At 47.1% G+C, this 17,126-nt stretch overlaps 1 protein-coding gene across 5 annotated transcripts in view; it reads left to right on the forward strand.

The window, feature by feature from the left end:
• map4k4 (mitogen-activated protein kinase kinase kinase kinase 4) overlaps window positions 1-17,126 on the forward strand; it is a 34,642-nt gene that overhangs the window by 4,716 nt on the left and 12,800 nt on the right. For 3 of the 5 annotated variants that reach the window (XM_062564825.1, XM_062564827.1, XM_062564826.1), the window contains exons 3-15: window positions 9,667-9,723; window positions 10,693-10,818; window positions 11,732-11,842; window positions 11,936-12,026; window positions 12,366-12,496; window positions 12,860-12,914; window positions 13,107-13,185; window positions 13,288-13,463; window positions 14,404-14,476; window positions 14,615-14,825; window positions 15,044-15,205; window positions 15,464-15,550; window positions 16,287-16,505. In XM_062564825.1, the coding sequence (XP_062420809.1) occupies window positions 9,667-9,723; window positions 10,693-10,818; window positions 11,732-11,842; window positions 11,936-12,026; window positions 12,366-12,496; window positions 12,860-12,914; window positions 13,107-13,185; window positions 13,288-13,463; window positions 14,404-14,476; window positions 14,615-14,825; window positions 15,044-15,205; window positions 15,464-15,550; window positions 16,287-16,505 (1,578 nt within the window). The remainder of the gene's footprint in view (window positions 1-9,666; window positions 9,724-10,692; window positions 10,819-11,731; window positions 11,843-11,935; window positions 12,027-12,365; window positions 12,497-12,859; window positions 12,915-13,106; window positions 13,186-13,287; window positions 13,464-14,403; window positions 14,477-14,614; window positions 14,826-15,043; window positions 15,206-15,463; window positions 15,551-16,286; window positions 16,506-17,126) is intronic. The other 2 variants (XM_037488271.2, XM_037488273.2) reach the window with 1 other exon arrangement.

Consider the following 17,126-nt stretch of genomic DNA (forward strand, 5'->3'; position numbering starts at 1 on the left):
CTCTGCAGCCATGTGACCAGAACTAATGTCCAGATGGAGAAGAAAGGGAAAGGAAAACGGATCATCCAGTGAAATAAGAAAAAGATCCGATCTATTGGATGTGATAGAGCTGCCAGCGCCTCACGGTCCTTATTCAAGAGGTTGGTTACCAAATGTCAAATCAATCTGTCCACTCGATAAGGACGCACCTCAAATGAGAGGCTCACACCATCCCAGAAGATAGCGAGGTTACTCCTCTGGGGACCATGAACAAACTTGATCTAAATCCAGCCAACGTGTTGTTAACGTGGCTAAAAAGACAAAATGTGGAGGATTTCCATTTCCACAGTGAGAACATCTCCTGGTGTGAACTCAGGCTGCAGCTCAGTTAGCAATGAGGACATCCACTGTGATGTTTTCCACATCTTTGATCATTTCCTCCGTCAGGGAGGTGGAGGATAATGTGATTCAAGCAGGGATGGATGTCTCTCCCTCATGTGTCCTTGTTTTTATGGAAGCAACATTACTAAAGATGTGTGAATAATCCACAAGAATCCATTTGGGCTCTGTCTAAATGCTGGACCGGCACGACTCAATAAGACCAACGGACCGCCGGATAAAGGCACAACTCAGCAGCATCCCTCGTTTGGGCTTATTAACCCCCCCCCCCCACACACACACACATTACAGTGTCTGGTCCAGACTCCTAATGACAGTTGTTGTTCTGTCTGAGCTTCTTTGGTTTAAATGGTGTATTCTTTGTGTGTGTGTGAGGGGGGGGGGGGGGGGGGGGGATTACTGTATGTGTGGCCATCTGGAGAAGGAAAACAAAGATGCTACAGGGGGGGTTGGGGTCGATTAGAGAGGAGATTGATGGGCTTAGGGAGAAGTTTCAGTTAAACTATGAAACTATGATACTATTTCTTTGACAAACTGTGTGTGTGTCTCCGTGTGCGTGTGTGTGTGTGTGTGTGTGTGTGTGTGTGTGTGTATGTGTGTGTGCGCTTTGAAGCGGAATGCTTGAGGTCACAATATTGCACATAAAATGGAAAATGTGATGGAAGACATTTCACAAGAGACATTAATTGTTTGTCCAGATATTAATTCACTAACTCCTCAAAGAACATCTTCAATGTGAAGTTTCTCTGCTGCAGTCTAAATAAACGTTATTAACGAAAAGAAGAAAAAAGTTGAAAGAAGCTGGAACCACCTGGTGTTTAATAGACGTCATGGAGCAAACATGAATTGTGTGGTAGTACATTTCTGCTTTGTTGGTTGTAGTTTGGTTTTATTTATTATACAAACACACACAGACACACAGTACTGTTGCCGTAGTGATAACACATCTCGTCCGGGTCATTAGCTTTTTGTTTTTAATCAGCTTCAAAAGCCGGTGAGTCGGTCTGAGCCGGTCACCTGACCGCCACCCCCGCCGCCTGATTGGACCTCGGCAGTGAGTCCCGGCCAGCTGACTGGCAGCCGGCGCTCTGATTGGCTGTGGAGAATCTGAATCTGAAAGCACTTCCTCCTGTAGCCGGGCAGACTGCAAACACTCCTGGGGGTTTGAAGGGAGGGGGAGAATGTAACATGAATGAAGAAATAAAAACTTGGGTCACATCTGGAGCTGCTCATGCAGGGCAGGAGAATCATCTGGTTTGTCCTTCTCCTGGAGACAGAAGGAGACACAATGGATGTGTGTGTGTGTGTGTAAGCTGCTGGCTCAGTGACACAAATAGAAGCTCCTGTTATCCATCAATAAGAATCATCTGTGTGCACAACTGTTGATCCATGACTAGCTAACTCTCTCTCACACACACACACACACACACACACACACACACACACACACACACACACACACACACACACAGAGCGACAACAACCAGGACGAGACTGGACATGTTCCTGCTGCTCGACCTGTGTGTGTGTGTGTGTGTGTGTGTGTGTGTGTGTGTGTGTGTGTGTGTGTGTGGTTACCAGCAGACAAAAGCATCTGTGAGAGTCTGACAACAGTATAAACAGTAAAATAAAAGATTTTCAGTAATAACACAAAGGCTCGTTGCTTAGTGCTCTTCTTCCTCACTTTGCTTTAATGTAGTATTAATAACATTCTGTTTTTTATGTATTACCTGATTGAACCTGTGAAGCATGCTGGGATATCAATGTATCGATATATTTTGTATTTGTAGCTGTGTTTTACGTGGATTCTACTCATTGGTTCTTGTCTTTGGAGCCTTTGTGTGAGGGCTGAAGGTTGAGAATATTGATTCAGAGGTCACAGATGTCAGCCCACCTGAGTGCACACCTGCAGAAAGGGGGGGGGGGGTATTGTTGTAACACGGAGCCGTCCTCTCCTCCTCCATCAATCCATAATCTACTAAATGAAGACTTGAAACCAGAGACTGAGACCATGTCTGCAATGTTTACTGAGGGAGATTATTGAAGCTGAACATCTATCCAAACCTACCTGCACCTGCTGCTGGGAGCACAACAGATGTCTCATTTCAGTCGTCTCCTGCTTAAAATGTTGAGAGCCTTTGAGGCGACTGTGGGCTATTGGCGCTGCCGCGGGTCGGTGTTGGCCGAAGGAAAAAAGGTGGAGCTGCATCCACTATTAGCACGTTTTGAACAATGCAATGAAAACATTCAGCATTGTCCGGATTGTCCGGGAAGAGGTTACTAAGGTAAGAACTAAGGAGACGGGGTGAAAGAGGGAAGAGAGGGCGATGCAGGTGGAAAGAGGAGCGTATGTCAGCTATTCTTTTGGTAAAATAGCTCTTGGAACATCAGCTATGGTGCTCCTGATGCTGATGAGCGACACGATGGAGGTCGAAGGCGTCGTCGTTTTGAGCCACAGACAAATAATGTTTACAGAAAAGTCCAGTTTGAATCAAAACATGAGGGATCATTTTCAATGGCACATATGGACTCTAAAACAGCAGATTCTCTGGATTATTACAGGCGATCAGCTGTGTCAATTGTTCATGATTCTTCCAGATTGCGCATAAAGATCATTATCTTCAATAATGACGGGTAGGCTATAAAGGAACTCTCCTATGGTCACATGACCTCACGAAAAAACTCAAATAGCTAAACTCAACACGGCCATCTTTGCGGCTCAGGCTTTTTTTTTTACAAGGAAAGCTCAGCTCCTAAAGAGTCCTCTGAGGAAACCTGGTGGTCTCCTGGTGTTTGGCTCCACCTCGGACCATCCCAGAGGGCTGGAAGGTGGAAACTTCTCTCTCTCTCACACTAACAGAGACACCGTGTCATCCCGTGTTCCGGCGGAAGTTTCCGGTTCCTCGCCCTCCTTTTTTTGGCCGTGTGTTTAAATGTCGCCGTCTTAATCAAGTGCACCTCACCCTTCTCCCGGTCTCTTTCATTACTGGATGTGGAACCTCCTTCAGACCTCGCTCCTCGCAGACGTGGCGTGGGCCCTATATTTACCAGAGACACTCCCCCCTCAGAACCCCCTCATTACCCCTCCCCGTGCCTTTTTGAAGAGGTGATAAAAGAATGCCGTGTAGGAGGCTCCGGTGGTTTGGACCTGGCCCCACGAGGGTGTAGTTAGCAGCCCACTGGAAAAAAACACCTCATCGTCAGATTGTACCGACAAACGCGGCGGCGTCTTCTCGTCCGTTCTTGAAATAGAGGCGAGAGGTTGAACGTGGCCCAGGCGCCCTCCTTTCTGCAGCAGTACTTGAACGCACCACCAATGGGCAAAGGGACCCCAGAGGAGCATGTTTATACCAGGAAAAAATAAATAGCTGGGTTGGGGAATAATATTAATAAATATAAAAATAAAGTTGTAGATTAATGAGGCAAATGCTTGGTTATTGATGTGATAGGAAATAGAAAATAACCCATTTAAAGCAGCAGTGTATCTTCCAAGTATTGATGTTTACACTCACCGGCCACTTTATTAGGTACCCCATGCTAGTAACGGGTTGGACCCCCTTTTGCCTTCAGAACTGCCTCAATTCTTCGTGGCATAGATTCAACAAGGTGCTGGAAGCATTCCTCAGGGAGTTTGGTCCATATTGACATGATGGCATCACACAGTTGCCGCAGATTTGTCGGCTGCACATCCATGATGCGAATCTCCAGTTCCACCACATCCCAAAGATGCTCTATTGGATTGAGATCTGGTGATTGTGGAGCCCATTTGAGTACAGCGAACTCATTGTCATGTTCAAGAAACCAGTCTGAGATGATTCCAGCTTTATGACATGGCGCATTATCCTGCTGAAAGTAGCCATCAGAAGTTGGGTACATTGTGGTCATAAAGGGATGGACATGGTCAGCAACAATACTCAGGTAGGCTGTGGCGTTGCAACGATGCTCAATTGGTACCAAGGGGCCCAAAGAGTGCCAAGAAAATATTCCCCACACCATGACACCACCACCACCAGCCTGAACCGTTGATACAAGGCAGGATGGATCCATGCTTTCATGTTGTAGATGCCAAATTCTGACCCTACCATCCGAATGTCGCAGCAGAAATCGAGACTCATCAGACCAGGCAACGTTTTTCCAATCTTCTATTGTCTAATTTCGATGAGCTTGTGCAAATTGTAGCCTCAGTTTCCTGTTCTTAGCTGAAAGGAGTGGCACCCGGTGTGGTCTTCTGCTGCTGTAGCCCATCTGCCTCAAAGTTCGACGTACTGTGCGTTCAGAGATGCTCTTATGCCCACCTTGGTTTAACGGGTGGTTATTTGAGTCACTGTTGCCCTTCTATCAGCTCGAACCAGTCTGGCCATTCTCCTCTGACCTCTGGCATCAACAAGGCATTTCCGCCCACAGAACTGCCGCTCACTGGATGTTTTTTCTTTTTCGGACCATTCTCTGTAAACCCTAGAGATGGTTGTGCGTGAAAATCCCAGTAGATTAGCAGTTTCTGAAATACTCAGACCAGCCCTTCTGGCACCAACAATCATGCCACGTTCAAAGTCACTCAAATCACCTTTCTTCCCCATACTGATGCTCGGTTTGAACTGCAGGAGATTGTCTTGACAATGTCTACATGCCTAAATGCACTGAGTTGCCGCCATGTGATTGGCTGCTTAGAAATTAAGTGTTAACAAGCAGTTGGATAGGTGTACCTAATAAAGTGGCCGGTGAGTGTATATAATGTTGAGATTCAAGTATTTTGAGAAATCCTACAGAAAAGTGTCATTTGGTCAGGAAAGAAATTACTGTATTTTTCTCTCTAACATTACTAATACATTTTTGGACAATAATCGATTCTTTATTCCCTGTTGATTTCATGAGTTCAATATAATAAAAGATGTTTTTTTCTGAATGAATTGATAAGAGAAACAATCAACCTTGAATTGAACTGGATATTTCTGACGCAGCAGGTCTTGAAGGCAGCATATCCTTCTGCCACTAAGAGCACAACAGCATCATTTTATATCTCACTACATTGCTCCTCATAACAATCTATCAGGACTAAGTGTTGGATTTATGGTGTAAAGCGTCTTTATTTTTAAAGAGTTAGGGGGGGTTAGCTTTGTCGTTCGCGCCCCCCACTCAAACGGGTGCAGGGGGCCGGAAAAACGTCTGCGGCTAACAAACTAATTCATTTAGAACTTCAGCCCAGCTCTAATTAAGCGCGCCATTGGTTTCAGGTTGAATGTAAGCAGCTTGTGGCCCCCGTGGAGCCCCCCCCCTCCCGGCCTCGCTTCAACAACGCCCCGACTCATCATCTGCTTCCCCCAACATGTGTTCAAGGAAACACGAGGCTGCCCACACTGGGATTGATTTAAATCCCCAACTACGCCAAAGAAATTAATAGTTTAAGCCGCTGACGCCCACCCGGAGCCCCCCAGGTAGAAGGCGGATGTGCTGATGGAGAGTCAGAATCTGCCGAGACCTGTTTCACTCGTTAGCATTACTATTAGTGAGTCACCATGGATCAGATTGTTCTCAGTTTTAACAGTTTTAATCTCTAAATAACGATCAGTTTGGGCGTCTCTCGGAAAAACTCCTGTTTACAAGCAGGATGTCCACGGCCCCGGCCTCTGGTCTGAGGTGGAGGCGGTGGGTGGAGGTTTCTCTAAGCCGGAGATAAGGCCGAGCGCTTGGGTCACGTTGGGAGCCGCTGAGGGCAGCGAGCCAACCTGAGGGATGAAGAGCAGATGCTCTGCAGCAGAGTCTCGACACGGCGCTCTATTTATAGGACGCCATGTTTCCTCCCTCCCTCCATTGTTCAAGAGATTCGTGTAGAAGGGGATCACAAGTGAACACTGAAAGTAGCTCAAATCACTTAGCTTAGCACGTTAGCCTGCTATATCAAAGCAAAGTACGGATCAACTTCAAACCTGAAGCCGCATCTAAAATCAAAGCATTAGCAAAGTCGATTGGGTGCATCCTCCTGGGAACATGACCTTCGGCAGGTCTTCAGCCAATCAATCAATCGGCTGGAAGCGGTGAAGCTGACTCATCCAAAGATGCACAAATATGTCCTTCTCTCTTCTGAGGGGAAATGGGAACTGCTCCACAAATGTTGAAACTGCTCCACTGTCCACTGTCCTCTGAACCCATGAGACGTTCCTGGTTGTCCTCTCCCCTTTCTACTGCTTTTGAGGACCTTCTAGCGAGCAGCATCAAGTGATATCCCATGAAAACATTGTCCTATCTCTTCATCTGGCTCCGTCCCCGATCCCTCCCAGCAGGCCTCTCGAACAGGATTTCTCTAATAGCTTTCTACTCCCTGATTCATATCTCTGCAAAAACCCGCCGGTCAGCCTGGATCAGCGCTAATGAGCCGCTGAGGGAGAATAATGAGCTTCCAGCTCCGCCGGGTCTTCTTCTTTCTGGACGAGGGAGGACGGCGTGCGGGGGGGGGGCGGGGTCAGTAGCAACCGCGAAGGACCTCCGACAGCTAATTCCGGCGATGTAATCGGCCGCGTCTTACGAGTGCGGATCGGTTTGTGGAGTGCCGTCTCCTTTGACTCCTTTGTCCTTTCCGGACGCGAGTTGCTTTTGCTCACGCCGACGACGTCCAACGCGATGTCGAAGTCAAAGGGACGAGGGGGGGGGGGCGCGAGTCAAAGTCAGTTTTTCGAGCGTAGGTTTTGGTCGACGGCCCTCACGTTAGCGATGCGTTCAAGTACAACGTTACGGCCTAAACAGTCGCCCTTTCTCCTCTGATTTGAATGAATCTTTTTTTTTAAGAGGCCGGTTCGTCTTTTAGCTGCTCTCTGATTTCCCAGCTGCCCTGGCGGGCGTTCTGAGACGCCCTGATGTCGTGGTTATGTTGGCCCGGTTATGAGCAATATCCATGTCCAGTGGGGGGGGGGGCATTACGTGACGGAAAGTTGCCTCGGTGCCCAGAATGTAACCCCTTTACTACTAGCTGATCGAATTACAGCAGCTATGCAAGGCGGCGTCTCTCTAAGGATCCTCGACCGTGCAGATATAATTTCTAACGCTGTTTTTCGGGGTGTTGAGCAGATTAGCTCTGTTTTTGTCTGCTAAATGCTAATAGTGACAGTTTGGAGAGGATCTTTTTTTGTGCAGCTGCAGGCGAAAACGAACCCTGAGAAACAAACCTTTCATTTCTCTAAGATCACCATCTCTGAGATGGCTACAACTCTTTGTTCCTATTAGGAAGTCAAATGTAGACCAATCCTGGCAGATTTCAGAAGCAGAGCTTATTGATCGCTCCCCTGCACCACAGCGATCAATGGAGCTTTATTAGTGACCCCCCCGCCTCTGTGTTCTTGGCCTACTTACACAGAGCTTCCTGTTTGAAAGGAGCTCAGCAGCCACCGAAAACCGAGCCACAGAGCAACGTCTCTGCATCCGTCCTCCACCCAAACGGAGCCTCCAGCCACCTGTTAAATGGGGACTTAAAAAGAAAAACCATCTTTTCACAGCTCAGCCGACCGGAAAACCGTCACTGAAAGAGTGATAGTGTTTAATATTGAACTTGGGGTTTAAAAAGTGTCGATTTGAACTGTTAACTGTAAATAACACAAAGCCTCACCGACAAACTTCAAACCCTTGAAGCTTTACTTGAAGATATTTATAGCACCGCTGTCGTCTCTTTAAAGGGATGCCGGCGGTGGTCTTCTCCTCAGGGATCACTGCTGAGCACCTCGTCTTCATATCAAACACAAAATGAGCTATTTTAAGGTTTCTCTGGGGAATAACAGTTAATCATTCATTGCATTGTATAAGTTATAGTTTAGTATTTAATGAGCAGAAAATAGACAGCAACCCTCCCACCACCTGCAGACGGACCCTCGGTTAGCGGTTAGCAGTTAGCTGTAACATGAATTGACAGCAAACTCCCCGTTTCTGGGGTTCCTCTGGTTCCTCTAGGTTGGAGGACAAAACTAAAATAAGAATTTTTCTTCCTCATTTTGGCCAATTCACATTTGATCCAATCAGCAAGTTGTGCACGTGATTGTGTTTGTTGTTGTTGATGATGATGTTAAACAGGAAGTAGTTTCTGATCGCTCGCCTGGAAGTATAATATACTTATATATACGTGTGTGTGTGTCAAAGCACCCTGGAGGTGTGGAAACTCATTATTACGACGATGATTAGCAGCATCTTCATCAGGACACGCGTCACTGGCTTCGATCAATGAACACTTGTTAGTGAGACTGTGTGTGTGTGTGTGTGTGTGTGTGTGTCAGAGCTTGCACCTGGCTCCTTGTCTGTGCCCCAAAGACCAGAGGGGTGCAATAAAGAACGCCTTGTCCATGACACACACAGAAAGTGTGTGTGTGTGTGTGTGTGTGCGTTGGTCCACACACACACACACCGCGACTCCCCTCTCTTGGCATTTCCTTGGGGGGGAAGTCGCGGTGCTCAGCCTTCTTCCCTCGTCATCGTTCTATTTGTCTTTCATCTCCGTCCTCCTGCTCATCATCACTTCCTGTGTGTGTTGTCTCTCTTTTAGCTCCTTGTTTGGTCTCCACCTCTTTCCACCATGTTTCCAGCTGCTCTGATCGATTTGCTTCCAGAGAAAAGTTCTCGAGTTCTTTCATCTTTAGGACTCAAACAGTCGGCAATACACAAAGATATCGATCTAAAAGTTAAAAAAACAACAAAAGGTATAATCTTCCTCAGTCGGCGCATTACAGGATCATTCTGTTTATTTGTCTCCTTTCAACATGTCACAATAAGACTGAGTGCAGATCAGTATCTGCGTTCCTCTTTAATGAGAAACCCAGACCTCTCCCCCGCCCCCCTTTTAGAGGTGAAGCCCTGGGGTCAGAGGTCATACTAGCTGGAGGATCACTGGGGTACGTTGTGAACTCTGGGGTCAGGCCCTGGTGGACCTTGTTTAACCGGGATGGGACCCGATCGGACTGACCGGGCCGTGACCCCCAAGAAACGATGCCAGAACCAACTCAACATTTTGTGTCCTAAACTGAACAGACTAATTTCCTGCTCAGGGTTGTTTAGAAATGTGTGTGTGTGTGTGTCTGAACAAAGGAAGCAGAGAAGAGGATGATGTCATTGTGTTGACGGTCGGGGGGGGTTCTATAATTATTTCAGTCTGTGTTCTGAGGTCACCTTTCTCACTCAGACACACACGCACACAAACACTCACCGCGTTTAAACCCGTTCAGCGTTTCACTCCATCGGAGTAGGTTTCCGATGCGTCCGACCCGCTCTGCACCAGAGAGGAACATCACCCCCCCTCTCCTCTGTTTCCCTCTGCAGGGCCGGCACGTCAAGACGGGACAGCTGGCCGCCATCAAGGTCATGGACGTCACAGAGGTCAGTAAACTGCGAGGGGCCCGGTCCACAGCTGGGGGGGCAGCTGGTGCCGGCGCTGCGGTTCGATGAAGGTTCTACTGTTCTTAGTGGAGCCGTCGTCATGTGACGCGTCCGTGGTTTTTGGAGGATGTATGCTGGATGCTGATTGTAGCCGAGCATCATCCCCAGACACCATGAACTCGCATCGAAATACCTGTAGGACGGACACAGCATGTCACTCAGGAGCTCCCAATCAGGCTTTTTATCTGAGATGATGTTCCTGAGGGTTCACAGTTTAAAGTTAACACACTCCTCGCCCTCTCACGAGGAAACAAACCTGATGAACTGAACACTGCAAGAAATACACTTGAATGTCTACACAATCATAACATGATAACAGATGCTCGGTGTTTAAATAGAAGCTACAGTAAGACTCAAGAGGACATGTGTATACTAGAGGCATTAATGGCTTCTCTTGCAGTGAGAACACAGTATTTATAGAATGTTATATAACTTTGCTCCACTTTAACACTGTCACGTATGTGTCTTCGTCCCTTAGCGTGATGCAGGGTCATCCCCCTCCTCTGTGAAGCTTCTCCTGCTGCATGAACCGTCGTATTTTATTATAAGGAGGCTGAAGAACAGGGGGAAGAATTATGGATTAATCAAATTAAAAACAAAAATAGAATTCAATAATCACACAGAAAACTCAAATGTGATGTAATCGGTTAGCATATTAGCATTGAGTCTCAGAAGGAGAAGAGTTTCCCCCTCAGCTGTCGGGGGGGTTGTTTTTCGTCCCACGAGAGGAGGCGGAGCTTTAGGCACACAGATGGTTTATTAGGAGGAATAATGTTTTCATTTCAAGCTGCTAACGACTACAGGAATAAAGGACCCAGGAGAAAACCTGCTGTCACTCACACCATATTCCACTTCCTGTTTACTAGTCCCTCCCCCTCAATGGCGAGTCCCTCTCCCCCTCTGTGATAGGACGAAGAGGAGGAGATCAAGCTGGAAATCAACATGCTGAAGAAGTACTCCCACCACAGAAACATCGCCACCTACTACGGCGCCTTCATCAAGAAGAGTCCGCCGGGCCACGACGACCAGCTGTGGGTCAGTTCCATTTGTACCGCTGGGGGGGGGGGGCATGGGTTAACAGCTGCTCAATGATGCTCCCGACCACTCGAAAGCTCCCCTCGTAATGATAGTGAAAGAATATTAATTTTGTTTTTGCATTAGCTCCTAACTGTAACATTTACATAGCGATTGATTTATGTCCCAATAGATGGTCCAATATTTTGATTAATTTAACAGACAGATTTGTTTCTGTTGTGTCAATTCTATGGAAAACAATAGAATTAAATTTCCTACAATAAAAGAGAAGCAGAAAGAGAGAAGAGAAGATAACAACAATAAATCATTGAAAACAATGAAGGAGGAATAATCAAAGGGAAGGGGGCAGAGATTTTTACATGGAGCTGCATGATCAGCTGCTTTTATGATCTCAGAGGAGAAAGATCCTCAACAACAATGTTTGTTTCTCATGTTCTCATGGGTGAGGCCAGGGCTTCATGAGTTTAAAGCTGCATTCTGTGTAGTGACCAGCAGGGGGCGACTCCTCTGGTCCCATAGACGTCTATGAGGAAATGACTCTACTTCTCTCTTGATTTATTCCCTCAGTAAACATTGTAAACATGAGTTTATGGTCTCAGTCTCTAGTTTAAACTCTTCTTCATTTCAGCATGATGTTCATTTAGAGAATGATGGTCCATTTAGAGTCACACCATGAAGGGGGGGATGCATTAGGGCGGGGCTACACAGTGATTTAAAGGGCTCTACCAGAGATGTTTAAGGCCCAATCAGCGTCCAACACACCAGTGAGTGCTGTCACCGTGACAACTTCCACTTCCTATGCAGTCTGGGGGAACGACTCTCTTGTAGAGCCTCAAGTGGTCGTTCCGAGGAACTACAGTTGGTAGTTGGGGGTCGGTGTTGCACTAAAATAATGTGTGTGTGTGTGTCTCAGCTGGTGATGGAGTTCTGCGGCGCTGGGTCCATCACGGATCTAGTGAAGAACACCAAAGGCAACACGCTGAAGGAGGACTGGATCGCCTACATCTCCAGAGAGATCCTCCGGGTCGGTTCCTCGTCTCGCTTCCAACGTGGACAGTTTTACAGGAAGACATAAAAGCAGAAAGGTCTCTCACGCTTCCTGTTGTCCTCCCCGCAGGGACTGGCTCACCTGCACGCCCATCACGTCATCCACCGAGACATCAAGGGACAGAACGTGCTGCTGACTGAGAACGCTGAGGTCAAGCTGGGTATGTCTTTTTTGGATCCGCTGTGGTCGGGGGGGGGGGGGGCTTAATCTGCACGGAGGCTCCGGATGAACAACAGCGGTTTAATTCTCTCCGGATCCCCCCGTGAGAGTGAGAGGAAGCTGCTTTCTGATCCAACTTTTCTGAAATAAATGAAATCCATAATAATAAATAAATAAAATATATTTTTTAAATGAATTGGTTGAGGTGTGAACACAAAATGAATGACCCGTAACTCTTCCTGTTCCCTCTCCTGCTCCTCGGATACTTTATGGAGACATCTGTGGTCATGAAGGTCATGAAACATATTAACTGACGGCCACTTCCTGTTTCTCTCCCCAGTGGACTTTGGCGTGAGCGCCCAGCTGGACCGGACGGTGGGGCGGAGGAACACCTTCATCGGGACGCCGTACTGGATGGCCCCCGAGGTCATCGCCTGCGACGAGAACCCGGACGCCACCTACGACTACCGGGTCAGTGACCTCAATCTATCAATCACAGGGGTCACTGCATCACGTGTATCTGAAGCTAAAGATCGCCAGGGCAGTACCTCGCTCATACTCTCTATATGCGACATGAGCGCTGGTGGAATCAAGAATTTTCATTCCAGAATCCTTTTTTTTTTAAACAGTATTTTTCTAAAAAAAAAGGTTCCAAGAAGTTGCTGCTGATGGATGGAAATACCACATCCAAAGTTTAATTGAAAGCTTTATCAAAGGAGCTAACAAAGTACCAGTTTAATGATAATGTTATGTGAACTATTCACTTATCTAAATAATCATTATTGTTCCTTAAGTCACTGACGTATGTGAGTGTCCTTGTCTTCTGTCCCTCAGAGTGACCTCTGGTCCTGTGGAATCACGGCCATTGAGATGGCAGAGGGAGCTCCCCGTAAGTTTGGCTTCTTCAAACACTGATACGACGTGTCATTTATTCTCTAGTTTGTAGTTCACCTCACGAGGAGAGTTTTAATTATTATTATTATTATTATTATTGTTACTACGACACAGAGACAAACGCTGCTCACCCTGGTTATTCTTCTTAGGACAGGATGTCCCTGACGTGTGTCTTTGTGTCCCTCAGCTCTGTGCGACATGCATCCAATGAGAGCCCTCTTCCTCATCCCCAGGAACCCCCCCCCTCGACTCAAGTCCAAAAAGTGGTGGGGCTTATAGTTTCTATGGAAAGCATCTCCGCCTTTAAGCCACCCGAAGCCTTTCCTCTCGACTCCAACGCTCCGCCGTCTCTGTCTCGCTTTCAACAGGTCCAAGAAGTTCTTCAGCTTCATCGAGGGCTGCCTGGTGAAGAACTACACCCAGCGCCCCCCCACCGAGCAGCTGCTGAAGCACCCGTACATCCGGGACCAGCCCAACGAGAGGCAGGTCCGCATCCAGCTCAAAGACCACATCGACCGCACCAAGAAGAAGAGGGGCGAGAAGGGTGAGCGCAAGGACGCATTCACCCGTTCACATTCACACATATTTACATATATGCATTCACCCGTTCACATTCACACATATTTACATATACGCATTCACCCGTTCACATTCACACATATTTACATATATGCATTCACCCGTTCACATTCACACATATTTACATATACGCATTCACCCGTTCACATTCACACATATTTACATATACGCATTCACCCGTTCACATTCGCACATATTTACATATATGCATTCACCCGTTCACATTCACACATATTTACATATACGCATTCACCCGTTCACATTCGCACATATTTACATATACGCATTCACCCGTTCACATTCACACATATTTACATATACGCATTCACCCGTTCACATTCACACATATTTACATATACGCATTCACCCGTTCACATTCGCACATATTTACATATATGCATTCACCCGTTCACATTCACACATATTTACATATATGCATTCACCCGTTCACATTCACACATATTTACATATACGCATTCACCCGTTCACATTCACACATATTTACATATACGCATTCACCCGTTCACATTCACACATATTTACATATACGCATTCACCCGTTCACATTCGCACATATTTACATATATGCATTCACCCGTTCACATTCACACATATTTACATATATGCATTCACCCGTTCACATTCACACATATTTACATATACGCATTCACACGTTCACATTCACACATATTTACATATACGCATTCACACGTTCACATTCAAACATACATACTGTATATACGTGTTAATGTTCACACATTTAACATATACATATATACATTCATACATTCACACGTTCACCCATATATACATTTGCACGTTCACACATTCATACATTTAGATATTTTATATACAGATACCTTCTCAAAGCGCTTGAATGAGTTCCTGATATCACTTCTTCTCAGATGAGACGGAGTACGAGTACAGCGGCAGTGAGGAAGAGGAGGAGGAAGCCTCTGAGCAGGAAGGAGAGCCGAGGTCAGTGCTCATCCTCCCTGTGTGTGTGTTTGTGTGTGTGTGTGTGTGTTTGTTTGTTTGCTTGCGTGCGCCTGAAGCTCAATACGGAATCACGTTTCTTCGTGTGAGAAAGTCTCTCATAACTCCTTCCCCTTGCAGCTCCATCGTCAACGTGCCGGGCGAGTCGACGCTGCGCCGCGACTTCATCCGGCTGCAGCAGGAGAACAAGGAGCGCTCGGAGGCGCTGCGCCGCCAGCAGCTCCTGCAGGAGCAGCAGCTCCGCGAGCAGGAGGAGTACAAGAGGCAGCTGCTGGCCGAGAGGCAGAAGCGCATCGAGCAGCAGAAGGAGCAGCGGCGGCGGCTGGAGGAGGTGACGCCGCGCAATGCATTGTGGGAATGGTCCGGCCCTCTGTCTCTTTCCCCAGAACCATATCTAAAGTGTATGTTGATGCGTATTTATGGAGTTCCAGGGTGACGGAAAGTTTAATTCAAACAATGAGCAGCAAACCAAACCGACTTCAGCTTCTCTTTGGCCCCGGAAGGCCACCGTAGTTCTTCAAAATGATTTTTATTCTTTCTCCGCCGCAGCAACAACGGCGTGAGCGCGAGATGAGACGCCAGCAGGAGCGCGAGCAGCGCCGGCGCGAGCAGGAGGAGAAGAGGCGGGTGGAGGAGATGGAGCGGCGCCGCAAAGAGGAGGAGGAGCGGCGGAGAGCGGAGGAGGAGAAGAGGAGGGCCGACAGGGAGCAGGTAGAGTGTTCCTTGTGTTTAGGATGAACAAACAGACCCAGCGGTGTTTCATTATTATTCACTTTATCTTTAAGGATGAAGATCTTACATCAGTTATATAAAAGTTTGATTCCAGAAATATTTTACCTACTTTCTTCCTCTAATCACTGGACCCTGTAATCCTGCTTATTCTTAAGTATCTGCACCACTTCCTCTCCATGAGGAAGCTCAGCTGTGTTCCTGTTGTTGAAGGGGGGGGGGGCGGCTGTGTTTGGACAGGAGTACATCCGCCGTCAGCTGGAGGAGGAGCAGAGGCACCTCGAGATTCTGCAGCAGCAGCTGCTCCACGAGCAGGCCATGCTGCTGGTGAGTGGCTCCGCCTCCTTTCTCCTCCTTGTTGGCATCAGAGGTCGTTCCTTTGTTTCCTTCTCCCAGCTCGTTAAACTTTACAATGAGGCAACTTGTTTACCTGGGGACGTTTATGACCCCGGGGGGGTCGAAGCTACAGGTTACAGCTACAGGTTTCTTTCCCGTTGTCACGGCAACGACGTCATCCAGCTGGAGGAGAGGGCATCCCCTGCTTAAATGCTAGGTGTTTTCACACACACATATATATATATCTAAATGTATTTATATATAAATGTATTTATAGTGCAGGGGATGCCAACATAACGGAAGGAAGTGAGTCTCACATCCTCACGTTAGCTTGTTGAACTGAGCTCTTATTGTGAAAAGACAAGTTTCCTCCTGCTTTAATTACTGGACTCTGTTAAAGGTAATAATAATGTTCAATAATGATCTCATAAGGAGACACTTTGTACTCCACATCACATCATTATTTGAAATTTTAAAAGCAGGAATCTTCCCTTCCACACAAAAACCCACCTTTTTGACTAAACTTACTTAATTCAGATGTTTTACAGTAAATCTCAGATGAAATGAATAACAAATCTGAGATGTAAGCAGATGTTAAGACCCTCTGCTCTGATCGTTTCCATCGCGATGCTCTCTGAGAGCTCTGCACAATGAGCTCAGTGTTCTAAACATAAAAAACAACTAAGCATGAAATAGTTGTGCCCCCCCCACTCCCCTCTGTACTCAGGAGTACAAATGGCGGGAGCTTGAGGAGCAGCGGCAAGCCCAGAAGCTCCAGATTCAGCTTCAGCAGGAGCAGGCCCACCTGCTGCTCCTCCAGAACCAGAACCAGGGTAGTAACAGACCCGAACCCCCCCAGAGCGCTCCCCGGGACGTAAAGGCCGACCCTCAAGGAGCTGACCTCACAGGCTCCGCCCCAGCCTCCGCCTCTGAGCCAATCAGAGAGGTGAACCCCCTCACGGCCGACGTGCCGTAGAATGCTTCCTGCGCTTGTGTGCTTTCACTCCGGCTGCTCAACACAGGCTAATTAGTCTGAGTCTAACTCTAGGTCTGAGTCTGATAAGTCTGAGTCTAACTCTAAGTCTGAGTCTGATAAGTCTGAGTCTAACTCTAAGTCTGAGTCTGATAAGTCTGAGTCTAACTCTAAGTCTGAGTCTGATAAGTCTGAGTCTGATAAGTCTGAGTCTAACTCTGAGTCTGAGTCTGATAAGTCTGAGTCTAACTCTGAGTCTGATAAGTCTGAGTCTGATAAGTCTGAGTCTAACTCTGAGTCTGAGTCTGATAAGTCTGAGTCTAACTCTGAGTCTGATAAGTCTGAGTCTGATAAGTCTGAGTCTAACTCTGAGTCTGAGTCTGATAAGTCTGAGTCTAACTCTAAGTCTGATCACTGTTTTTTATTGGTTCATGCAAAACCTTACATGAACAATTCCTCCTCCTCCTCCTCCTTGTCTTTCCCTCATCGAATTAATTTTTGAACCTTTCAACGAGGAGCTCAGTGAGAGCTCAGTCCACCCGGTGTGCGTCCTAACCGCTTCACGTGACCTCTGCATGACCTCTGTGCTCCGGT

This window comes from Pungitius pungitius, chromosome 10, assembly GCF_949316345.1.
Source record: "Pungitius pungitius chromosome 10, fPunPun2.1, whole genome shotgun sequence".
Taxonomy (NCBI): domain Eukaryota; kingdom Metazoa; phylum Chordata; class Actinopteri; order Perciformes; family Gasterosteidae; genus Pungitius; species Pungitius pungitius.